At 37.5% G+C, this 13,012-nt stretch overlaps 1 protein-coding gene across 1 annotated transcript in view; it reads left to right on the top strand.

The window, feature by feature from the left end:
- NSF (N-ethylmaleimide sensitive factor, vesicle fusing ATPase) overlaps positions 1-13,012 on the top strand; it is a 161,432-nt gene that overhangs the window by 116,867 nt on the left and 31,553 nt on the right. Inside the window, exon 15 of the mRNA XM_059907700.1 lies at positions 2,202-2,335. Within this exon, the coding sequence (XP_059763683.1) occupies positions 2,202-2,335 (134 nt within the window). The remainder of the gene's footprint in view (positions 1-2,201; positions 2,336-13,012) is intronic.

Genomic DNA, 13,012 nt, shown 5'->3' on the forward strand with positions numbered 1-13,012 from the left:
GGGGGCAGTGGGGAGCTGTTTGTAGGATTTTAAGCAGTGAAGTGACATGATCAGATTTATATTTTCAAAACATCATGACTGTTTTGTGATAGAGAACGGATTAGAGTGGCAAAAATACACAGGAAAGACCAATGGTGAGAAGCGGTTGCATTAGTTTTAATGAGAGCTGACTATGGTTTGAAGTACTGTAGTGGTAGGAGAGATGGAGTTATGTAGACCATTTTGAGAAATATTTAGGAGGGAGAATAAAAGAGACTTTATGATAATTATAATAATTATTAATTATTAAGCATAATTAAGCTAACATTCTTTGAACTCTTAACTATTTGCCAGTCAGTCTACTAGCACTTTACACATACCTTCTCATTTAAACTCCACTTCAATCCTGTGAGGGCAGATGCTGCTGTTATCCCTATTTTGTAGATGAGGAAGCTGAAGCTTAGAAATAGTAACTAGATTGAAAATGGGGAGAGATCAAACATGATCCCCAGGTTTCTGGTATTCACGGCTGGTAAATGCTATTGTTCACTAAGACTGGGAACGCTAGTGGAGAAGTACATTTCAGGAAGAAAGATCACGAGTTCAGTTTTGGACACATTAAGTTCATGGTTCCTATAGGATAATTGAATGGGAAATGTTGAGTAGCCCACTGGATATGTGGGTCTAGTGCTTAGAAGAGAGGTCTCGCTGGCAGTATACATTCATGAGTTGTCAGTATGTAGACTTGTTGAATCCATGGGAGTGGATGAAGTAACTTACAGAAAGGGTAGGTTGAGAAGAAATGGGGGGCCTAGGACTGATCTCTGAGGTGTGTCAACATTTAAGGACTAAGTAGAGCAGGAAGAGTTGACAAAGGAGATTGAGCAAGAATAACCAGAGAGGTAAGAGGGGGGGAAAAGAGAATGTGCTGTCACAGAAGCCAAGAAAAGTATTTAAGGAAAGAAGAGAGGTATAGCTGATTCACTTTGCTGTACAGTAGAAACTAACACAACATTGTAAAGCAGCTATACTCCAATAAAAATTAATTATAAAAAAAAGAAAAATAAATAAAGAGGAGAGTTATCAGTTGTATCAAATATTCCTGAGAGGCCAACAGATAAAGTGTTGGATTTGGTGATGTGGAGGTCATTGGTGACCCTGATGGGAGCCTGTGCCATGTAATGGGAATGGAAGCCATAGCGTTTGTTTGAGGATGGATGGAAGGTGAAGAGTGAAGGCAGCTGGCGTAGATGATTATTTAGGGGGGTTTCATTTCGAAGGGAGAAGGCAGAGTAAGTGTTGAAAGTAGTGAAGTCAAGAAAGAGGTTTCTTTTGTTTATTAAACTGTCACTAGACTAGAGCATGTTTAAATGCGGTTGGTAAGGCTCCAGGGAAGAGGGAGGGGTGGAACATATAGGGGGGAGAGGGTACAATCAATAATGTCAGGTTCCTCACAGATGTAGAGAACAAATGTATGGACACCAAGGGGGCAAAGTGGGGGGTGTGTGTGTGATAAATTGGGAGATTGGGATTGACATGTATACACTAATATGTATAAAATCGATAACTAGTAAGAACCTGCTGTATAAAAAAATAAAATTAAAAATAAAATAATGTCAGGTTCCTGAGAAGATGGGAAAGAATAATTGGTCAGTTTATGGTTGGAAGAGGGGCACATCTTTTATTCCACAGAAGGGAAGGAGGAGATGTCTAAATATAAGTAAGTTTGTAGCTTTGGTTGCCTTCATGAGAAGACCTGAGTCTTTAGTTTCCTAGGTCTTTAAGTCACATTTGCTTCTAATAAGGCAGTTTTCCCTGCCCCTAATATCACCTCTGAAGAAGATTGTATTTTTTGTGAGACAAATGATTTGATAGAACTAATAACATAGGTACTGATATGCATTTGAATGCATTCTCTTTTTTTTTTTAAAGAAGCAAAACCCTTGCATTTTGTATATTTAGCCAGAAGTTTGAAAGATTAAGGTTATGTGAGAAAGAAAGAAGGAATATATTTCAACATACTTTTGAGAAGTGCTAATCAGTTCATTAAATTTAGTTGCTAATAAATAAGAGAAAACATGTCTGCCATGAAATTGTGTCAGGAAATGTTAATGAGCAACTAGTTGAGGCCTTGGTACATTGTGGATAAAAGTTTAAACTTGTTTTATTCCTCTTTGCTTAGGTTGGCTTTTTTCCCCTGACTTGCTCGTATTGTTATGCAGGTCCTCCTCACAGTGGGAAGACTGCTTTGGCTGCAAAGATTGCAGAGGAATCCAACTTCCCCTTCATCAAGATCTGTTCTCCTGATAAGATGATTGGCTTTTCTGAGACAGCCAAGTGTCAGGCCATGAAGAAGGTATCAAGATTTTTACTTTCATTTTAATTTCCTATCTCTTAGATGTGTGTGCACACGCGTGTGCGTGTGTACGTACACATGTACATATAAATCTATCTTTGTGTGTGTATATATATATGCCATGGCAGTTATGTTCTTCTCAAGTGGAATTAAATTATCAGCAGAATTTGGTGGGAAACAGCAACTGTTTTAGACATAGTATTTAACTTTGTAATGCATTTTTTAAAAAAATTTATTTATTTATGGCTGTGTTGGGTCTTCGTTTCTGTGCGAGGGCTTTCTCCAGTTGCGGCAAGTGGGGGCCACTCTTCATCGCGGTGCGCAGGCCTCTCACTATCGCGGCCTCTCTTGTTGTGGAGCACAGGCTCCAGACGTGCAGGCTCAGTAATTGTGGCTCACGGGCCCAGTCGCTCCGTGGCATGTGGGATCTTCCCAGACCAGGTCGCGAACCCGTGTCCCCTGCATTGGCAGGCAGATTCTCAACCACTGCACCACCAGGGAAGCCCTGTAATGCATTTTTATTAGAGTATCCTTATCTTCCAAATTATGCTTTGTTTAGTGTGTATTATGATTAATTTTCATTTCTTAAGTTTGTATTGACTTGATTGAAAGATCACAGTTCAGAGTTTTTGAGTAGAGTAGAGCAAATTCATTTAGGATTTTTTAAGCTCTTTCATCAGTGTATAATGTCAGACTAGGGTCAGTTAAATTGACTGTATAGTTTGGGAAAGAACAGAGGTGTATCATTGGAAAGAAATTCTCAAAACCCCTACAGAAAGATGGTGGTATATTAGATAGTAATCAGTCTGCTTAGCAGACTTAGTGCAGTCCTTGTCTTTTTGCCTTTCTCCAAGTGCCATTTGTCACCTTCTTAATACGGCTGCTTTGACCCACTGGTGAAAGTTAGAACAACATAGAATAGAATCCTAGCACTGAAAGAACTCTAAGATCGTCTGGTTCATCGCTCTTACATTCAAGCAAGTACCATGTAAGGCATTTAGGATAGTAGGTGGTTGCTCATTAAAAACAGAAAACAAAAACAACAAAAATCAATGCTGAGCACTCTTAATGGCTGTTTCACCTCACTTGATTTTCATTGATATTCTGATTTTGCATACTCCCAGACAGTGAAGAAAGATTATTATTATTATTTTTTAAAAATTTTATTTATTTATTTATTTATTTATGGCTGTGTTGGGTCTTTGTTTCTGTGCATGGGCTTTCTCCAGTTGCGGCGAGCGGGGGCCACTCTTCATTGCTGTGTGCGGGCCTCTCACTATCGTGGCCTCTCTTGTTGCGGAGCACAGGCTCCAGACGCGCAGGCTCAGTAGTTGTGGCTCATGGGCCCAGTTGCCCCGTGGCATGTGGGATCTTCCCAGACCAGGGCTCGAACCCGTGTCCCCTGCATTGGCAGGCAGATTCTCAACCACCGCACCACCAGGGAAACCCAAGATTATTTTTTATATATTTAGTTGAAGTATTTATTTTGCTTAAATCCTTTTTTTCATGCTTGATCTTTTATAGATAAGAACTTACTGTAAGTTAAAGAGATGTGAGAAAACCAGAATGAGGGGAAAGAATCTTGAGAATGGGATTGCTGCCTAGTAAAGACAGCTCAGATGTTCTTTTACCTTGTTCTTAGGCCCTCACTTTATAAAGATGTAGGATAGAATTACCTTAGTTTTTCTTTAGGGAAGAGATTGAAGAGGAAGATACATTCTTTCAAAGGCAGACTCCAAAAAAATATAAGTTTGAGAAGTTAGTCTCATGTTTGTGCAGGTAGCAAAAAATCATTTGTGTAGGTCGCTTGAAATAGATAGAGGAGGCGGAGCTTAGAACAGGATTCCAGGCCTGCACACCAAAACGTCAAGGTAAATATTCTGCATAAGGTCTTTGAAGTTGAGTGTGAAAGTGAGGGAGATGTTGCCAGACACAAGAACTTAAATATCATAGTCTGTTTATTCTGTGTCTGAGGTGAGACCCGTAATATCTATCCTTCCCAGGAAAATCTGGACAGAATCACTAGGACCAGTAACCTCCCTAATGTAGGTAGGGGTTGTTTTTCTTTATTTTTTGGTCTTTTTCCCTTTAAAGGGAACCCTTAAACCACTTTTGTTGAAAATTTAAATAGCCCTTGGAATTGGTGGCCATTGAACTTAGCATTTAATTGAACAGCTGATTCTATTTGTATTTTCCTAACTCCATCTATTCCTTATACTTGTTCAAAAGTAGTCGTCTTCTGTGCGTATGGTAAATTACTCCACTGCTTTCCACTAGCTGCCAGCTTCTACCTCCCATGTACTCTGAGATGTGGGTGGATGGTCCTGGTTTTTTCTATAAAGTTTTTTTTGAAGTATTTTAGGCTTCTGCACATCAAAGCTGCTTTGCAATTGTGAGATACTATCATTTTTATTATTTCAATCTCTTGCAAATTGACTTGAGGGGGGCAGGTAATATGTGCTGATTTTAGAGGCTTATATGGTTAAATTAATGGCTTAATAACTTATGATTTAATCTTTAAATTGTTGAAGCCTTTCAAGGTAGGGTTTCAGATGAGTAGAAGGCTAAGGTGTATAAAAATAAGTGTCTATACAAGCTTACTTGAAGTTGTTTGGATTCATGATTCACTGTCTGGATCATCCGTGTACCCTTAAAGTTACAAAAATTATTTCTGCTTCAGCAGTATAATAAATTCATATTAAGACTTTTTGGGTTTTCCTTGGGGAAAAATATTATTCCTTGTGACTAAAGAACAGAACAGAGAAAAGAATGAAGCATAGGTGTCTTAGAAATATATTAGAAATACTGCAAAATCTTTCCCTGCAAATAGTTTTCACATTGTTGCCTAATGATAGATTGACAAAAGCCTGAGGGCTCAAACCCATCTAACGGTGCTAAGTCTTCCAGTTTGCTTTTGAAAATGAAATATTAATGCCATTCTTTAGTAGTTCAAGTCTCCCTCCCACCATTGTTTTCTTCCCTTCTTTTTTTTTAGTGTGAAGATGGAAAGAAGATTTTTTTTTTCAAAGCACAAATAATTTATAATCCTTTATCATTAGGGAGAAGACATTTCTTTCCTTTTAAGTGCTTCCCTCCCACCCCCAAAATGTAGCTTTTCCCAACTTCAAAAATAATTTAGAAAATGCAGAAAAGGACACAGAAGAAAATAAAGTCCATATTTGTCCTTCTATTTTCTTCTCTACTCAGATACACATACACACACACATATATTGGGGATCACATTGGACATACTGTTTTAAACCTGGTTCTTTCACTTAATATGAAATTTTTTCATTGTCGTTAAAATGTATCTCAATATTATGTTAAATTAATAGCTGTATAATATCCATTTAAACATTGCTTTTTTGTTGAACATTTATGTTGTTTCCAGGTTTTTTCACTTTTATAGACAATATTCTGTAGAACTCCCAATCACTGCCCCCATTTTCTTATTACATTTTTCTGAGAGTAGCATCCTGCTTTACTGGCTGAGAATTTGGACTTAGGTTTCAAATAGACCTGAATTTGAATCCCAGCTCCACTGTTCTTACCAGCTCTTATAGTCACTTAACATATAAGCCTCTGTTTTCTCATCTACCAAATGAAGATAATATTAATAGCTGCCTCATTGGGTTGTTATGAGAATTAAATGAGATGGTGATTTATGTACGGTATCACATAGTGCCTTGGGATATAATATGTGCTCAATAAAGTATAGTGGTTGTTTTTACTTATCATTATTATTGCACATACATTTCTGGTTATTTCTTTAGGATAAATTCTCAGAATTGAGATTGCTAAGGTAAAAATATTAATGATTTTCAAATTTTTATAAGTATTGCTATTAAAACTTATGTAAAAATACTAATGTTTATAAAGCCCACCTCTTAAGAAAGCTGTGCTAATTTACACTTGCAGCCCCATCATATAAGAATGTCAGTTTCCTTGGGCTCTTGCCCGAACTTGATGTTGTTAAAATATTTTTTGCAGAAACTAACATAACATTGTAAAGCAATTATACTCCAATAAAGATGTTAAAAAAATATATATATTTTTTGCAAATTTGATAGGTAAAAGATTGGCATTAAAATCATTTATTCACCTACATTTTAATGACTAGATGCTCAGTTTTAAAGATTTTTCAAAATGTTTTGCAATGACAATAGTTTGTGAAACTCAGAAATATTATAACACATTAATTTTTCTTAAAGAGAGGTGGTCTGAATACTTAATTCATAGAATATCTTTATATACCATTTTATTACTTAAACCAAGAGATGATGAGTTTTTGTTAGTAGAGAGGGCCATTAGGCTTGCTTTAATGAGTATCTAAGATTTAATTGCAACTAAGCTATTCTTATTCACATACAGATGGTGCTAAAATATATGAAAGTAGTTTATTCCCAATTAATTTAAAATTCACCTTGTACTTCTCTTAATCTGCTTAATAAATCCTTTCTCCATAGATAAACTCCTCAATACTAACAAAGTCTGTATGAAGTATTATCCTTATATTCTGGGGGGGATACTATGTGTTCCATTAAGATATTTGAAGTGTTCACAGATCTTTCTCTTCTCCCCCATTTTATTTTTGTTTCCCCAACTTTATTCTGTTTAAAAATTTTAATTCCTTTATCCATTTTTGCATCTATACTTAAAAAAAAAACACCTATTTTACTAGTTCTATTAATGACATTAAATGAACAAAAGAACAGAGCAGTAGAATTTGATTTTAACTAATTACCTAATGTTGGTGCTTTCCGAGTATACAATCAGTACAGAGGTGAAATAGAACAATCCGATGTGACTACATTGTTTGAACAAAATTAAGTAGAAAATTAGTGATTTATAAAACTATACCCATTAATAGCATAATATAGTCTTGTTTTTAAAAGGACTGAAAATTAATGGAAGAAATTTTCCTTTCCACTAGCTTTGCAAGAAAGGAATAATCTTCTTTGAATATCCTCCTGTAAATCCCACTGCAAATTGTAGTCTGCACAGGACAGAATCATGGTGCCTAATCCTCCTCTTTTCATGGTTTAGTCCATACAAAGAGCAGAGCTGGAAATTGGATCTTTTGACAGCAGTTACTAAGCAACAGAATTTGGATGTTTTTGGTTAACATCCTAATATATCATGTAGCTGATTTGTTGAAGATTGTGCATGCATTAATTGAGAGAAGTGGACACCCCGGAAGTGACTACAGGTCCCTGTACTGCTGGGGGACGAGCACTTGTTGTTTTTGTTGAATACACTCTGTCTTTTGACGTTTGTATCTGTTCGGCACACAAAGGAAGATGGTGCAGCTCTCTAGTGGAATTTAACTTTCAGATCCTGTGACTTTTTATATTATTAAAAATACCCCACTCTGTCACTCAAGTCATGTGAAAATTTAAGAATTTTTCCTGAAAAGCAGGGAGAACAAATAAGGGATTTTAAGGTCATTCCAGGAAGCTTGAGTGCTTTGCCAAAAGTTTAGGTCCACTTCCTGAGGCAGTTTCATTAGAAGACAGCTAATGTTTGCTTGGTCTACTCCCAAGTTATTTTTAGAAACTAGAGATTATTACGGATAGCACCAATTTGAATTTGCTCATTTACGTTTTTATATGCGACCAAATGTGATTTGAGTATTCTTTCAACTAATTGCTGACAGATTTACTACATTAGGGATTTTCTAAGTCATCAAATTCCTACTGTCATCAGATTTCTACTAACTAGGTACTTCATGCCAGCCACTTCAGAACTGAGATGAGCTCTTTCAGCCCCCAAAGAACCTGAAAATTTGGCTTCACTTACCTCAGAGCGCTAAAGAGGTTATAGAAAATGGAGGACAGAATCTACTTAGAACACGCTTTGCTGTGGTTTGTGATTCTGAAAGGCTGGGGTTAACATGGAGCTAATGCTGGCGTGTTCCCATTTGTATTCTTGTAGACTCCAGCATCTGCAGCTGCTGCCCCTCCCCTGCACACAGGTGGCTCCCAGCTTGTCTGAAGATTCCAGGAGCGGGCTCTGTGCCTTGAGAGCTTGCAGTGTCCTTGAGGACCATAATAGAGCTGCCCCTAAGCCGTTGGCAGCAGGAGCCCCACACCTCCTCTCGCAGGGCCTCCAGGATGCCCTTGCTACAGTCCCAGGCCCCACACATTCTGCGTTGTCTCTCATGACCCACTACACCTGCCTTTGCACGCAAGAGTGGAGGCACCAGAGAGTTTAATGATGACAACCTCATTATGTCCACAGCTAGAGATAGACTGTGGAACTCTGTTTTCTAGAGACGTTCTTCATCTTCTAGAATAGACCTCTCATTTTTTCCCTGTTGACTGTTGCCACTCTTTTCCACATTTTTTCTTTCTTCCGTTCTTCCCATTCTGTTTCTTTAGCCTTCTCTTTCAGACGTCTCACCTGACTCTAAGAATATGTCTATTCTGCTAATCAGGAAACTCCCTGATAGAACTAGGATGACCATACAATCCAATTTGCTGTGTGCAGTCATGGTTTTTACCTGTTGTTCCAGCATGATTATTAATAACTCCTACCTTTCAAGTGTCCTGCTTTGCATGATAACTTCTATGATCCCCTTCTGATAACCTCTTCAGCAAGAAAAGACTTGAGCATCATACTTTCATCTTACTAAATGAAAGGATCAGAATTTAAGTTAATTTTTTAAAGAGTCTGTAAGATACCACTATTAGCCCCAGCTTCAGCCCCCCTGGCTCAATGTTGTTTGGGCGTTTGGTCTGGAGCAGGCACTGTGTATTTGCTGTGTGCTGTTACTGACGGCAAGTTTGGCACTTTAGTTGTTGAATTCGAGCTGCGGCAGTTTGTGCAATTTTACTTTTCTTTCATCTTTCCTTCTTGTACCTCTCCTCCTTTTTGGGTTTATCTACCTAAAATTGTGGTAGAACTTCCCAGCTCAGTATGTAAATATCTCACTTAGATTTTAGTCTGGCAGCTAATCGCATATACTTGCCAGTGGAATCTGAGTATCTCCTTATTTAGCATTGGGCCAGGAAGCCAAGAATGGAAGAGGCTGAGGAGACTAGGCAGAAACATGGATTCAGGGGAAGAGTGATGACCTTATATTATACTCGTGACTACATAAGGAAAAGAATGTGTGTGTAAGAAGTGAAAGGGGTGTGTGTGTATTTAAATTAAAGCAGAGTTAACTGAAACTGGTCAAACTACAACTGGAATTGCATAGCGTTTGTCATGGTTAGTATGTTGTTAAGAGAGTTTGCTCTGAGTACTTCTGTCCCCATGGTAGTAATTAGTACATTAAGAGCTGTCTGTAAAAAAAACTACATTAAAGACTGCTGTAGGTATTTTTCTTCTAAAATGTTATAGGTAACCCATGTGGTCAGCTGTGAAGTGATTTGTAATGCTTTGTGAATCACAGTATCTGAGATAAGTTAGTGAGACTGCATACAAATTTATCATCAGTTTAGACCCCAGCAGAGTCCTGAATGAGGTTCCTGTAGCCCTGTAAGCTCTGTAAGCTTTAAGAAGGGAGAAGGGCTGATTCAGGGAAAGTGTAAAACCTAATGCAAGTAGCCAGTCCATGATGTCTTGGGCCCCTGTGGCTTTAATCCACGATATTACAGCCTGTCAGACAGAATGATATGCTTGCATCAGAGCCCTTAGTAGAATTCTGAACAAAGGTTTTAAAGAGCCAAGCATTTTTTTCAGTGACTTCTTAAAATCACCTGAGTTTGCAGGATACTACGTTGGCTGCTGTATGGTCCAGTTTTCAAAAAAGAGCAAAGAACCACAGTGGAACTGCTTCTGAACTTTTCCATTGTCTCTTCCATTTCTCTTCTGCTTCATGTCTCACCCACCACTCCCCATACACGCAGCACCAATGCTGACACCTCTTCATTTTAATTCTTATTGACTGTATGTTAGTTCCTGCAGTGCTCCTAAATTTTCTCATCTCTGTGCCTCCTAACAGTCAGTACACTCTGCTTAGAACACTTTCTTTCCTGTTTTTTACTGAACTGTTCATCCTTCAGGTCTCAGCTTAAATGTCACTTCCTAAATTTAGGAGACCATCGTTGACTCCATAAGCTCTTATCAGTCACAATAGGCTAAGTTATGCTGCGATAATGAACAACCCTGAAAATCTCAGGGGCTTAACACAACAAAGTTTATTTCTTGCCCACATTACATGTCCGTCATGACTCAGAGGCGAAGCTCTGCCATAGTTTCTCAGAGACTCAAGCTAATAGGTAATAGAGACTCCATCTCACATGTGATGCCATGATAGCCAAGGCAGGATAAAGGAAGTATGATGAATCAAGCAGTGGCTCTTAAAGCTCCTTTCAGAAAGTGATATATTCTGTATTCACATTTTATTACCCAAAGCAAACCCCATAATCATCCCTAACTTAAGAGGGGGTAAGGAAGTGCAGTCCTACCATGTGCCAGAAAGAGAACCAGGATGTGTAGGGTATCCACAAGGACTACCACAGCTCCCGTGCTGTATACCAGCACATCATCTTGTGTTTCCTCTAACATCGTGATACCATGCTTTACTATAGTTACATGTGACCTTACTCATTACTCTTTCCATTGCCTTCATTAGTGCTTGACACATAATAGGAATTCAAAAATATTTGTTGAATGAATGAATAGAACAACGCTCCAAGATTCAGCCCTTAGCTCTTTATTCTTCTACTTCTACCATTTCTCCTTGAAGATGACATGCCTCTCTCATGGTTTCAGCAGTCACTGCCCTGAGGGTGATGTCCATACCCTGACTTCAATCATACAACTCCAACTACTTACTTGATATTTCTACTTGAATTTAATGCATAAATTTAAATTTATTACTTCAGTAAATATTTATCGATTACTTTCTGATAAGGCATTATATGAAGTAATGTGGATACAGAGATAAATACAATAGTACTTGCCTTCACAGGGCTTAAAATCTAGTGTAATATAGGGAAGAATACAATGAATCCGTTAATATATACACAATATACAAAATGCTATACCAAAGGAGAAGAGAAACAAGTGACTTATGGCAAGATGGAATTAGAACTTGTGTTGTTTCAACCATTGAATCCATTGAGCAAATATTATTACTAAATACTCTTCTATGCTGGGTACTGAGGATAACATGAATAAAGTTTTTTTTCCACCTCACGGTCCAGTGAGGAGACAGGTAGCTAAGGACGAAAGGGTAGGTGAGATTTTGACACAATGTGGGAGGGTGACTGAGGGGTATGGGGGATGGTGCAAAGGAAAGCAACAGAGGCATGCTTTCATGCATGCATACAGCAAACATTTATTAGGCACCAGTGAGGCATCAGACCCTGCAAACATAATACTGAGGAAGACAATTCCTACCTTAAAGAATATACAAAAAAAAAAAAAAAAAAATATATATATATATATATATATATACAGTATGTTAGGGAGGAACTTACCATCTAGATTGTCAACATGAGTTAGTATTTTGCTTTTGTTTTTGTTGTTTTTACATCTCTGAGGGTGACTTTTGAGCATAGAAAAGACCATGTGTAGCTAATTTGAGGTCTAAAAAATTAAAATTCAACATATTAAAATTAAATAATTTAAAATCTAGTTTTTCAACACAAAAGAAAACTTAAACTTTAAAAAGGTCCACCTCTGGGGCTTCCCTGGTGGTGCAGTGGTTAAGAATCCGCCTGTCAATGTAGGGGACAGGGGTTCGATCCCTGGCCCAGGAAGATCCCACATGCCAGGGAGCAACTAAGCCCATGCGCCACAACTACTGAGCCTGCGCTCTAGAGCCTGTGCGCCACAACTACTGAAGCCCATGAGCCTAGAGCCCATGCTCTGCAACAAGAGAAGCCACGACAATGAGAAACCCACGCACCGCAATGAAGAGTAGCCCCCGCTCGCTGCAACTAGAGAAAGCCCGTGCTCAGCAACAAAGACCCAACGCAACCAAAAATAAAAACAAATAAATAAAATAAATAAATACATAAATAAATAAAAATAAATTAAGTCCACTTCTTTTATTCTATTTGTAAGTCTAGTAAAAGGTAGTTCAAAAAGAGACTTTTATAACTTAAATTTCTTTAAATATTTTAAAAAATATTTACACATTTAAAATATTTTATTTTCTCTTTGATGTACTTCAATTGTTTAACAAACAAAACATTCTAAATTTCAAAGCAAATCTATATATTTACTTAGTAATAAATTAAAACTAATAATATAATTATGGTGAATCTCAGATTACCATTACCATTTGGAGGGCTATTAAAGTTATATTTTACCTTCCAACATAAAAGTTTATCAAAATTAATTATTCAACTGCGTATTTTAAATTCAACTAGCAAGGCTAATCTATTAATCTAACATGGTAAGTTAATTGTTACAAATAGTTTAAAGACCAACTATTCACAGATTGTCTTTAAACTTAATATGAAAAAGATTAATATTGTAGGTTTAATTTACTTTATTTCTATACCTAATCCTTAATCTTCTATAGTTAAAAGATACCCAGTAAGGAATATTGTGCTACTACAAACAAACTCGGGAGAGGCGTGGTTACCATCTTGGTGCACTGAGGTTACTTATCAATCAGCTTGGGCTGGGATACAGGAATTAATTCTTACAGATGACACCAGTGGGATTCACTGAGCCCCAGTTATGGTCACTGGAATAGGAATGCCCAACATTTAC

The sequence above is a fragment of the Balaenoptera ricei genome, chromosome 20, assembly GCF_028023285.1.
Source record: "Balaenoptera ricei isolate mBalRic1 chromosome 20, mBalRic1.hap2, whole genome shotgun sequence".
NCBI lineage: Eukaryota > Metazoa > Chordata > Mammalia > Artiodactyla > Balaenopteridae > Balaenoptera > Balaenoptera ricei.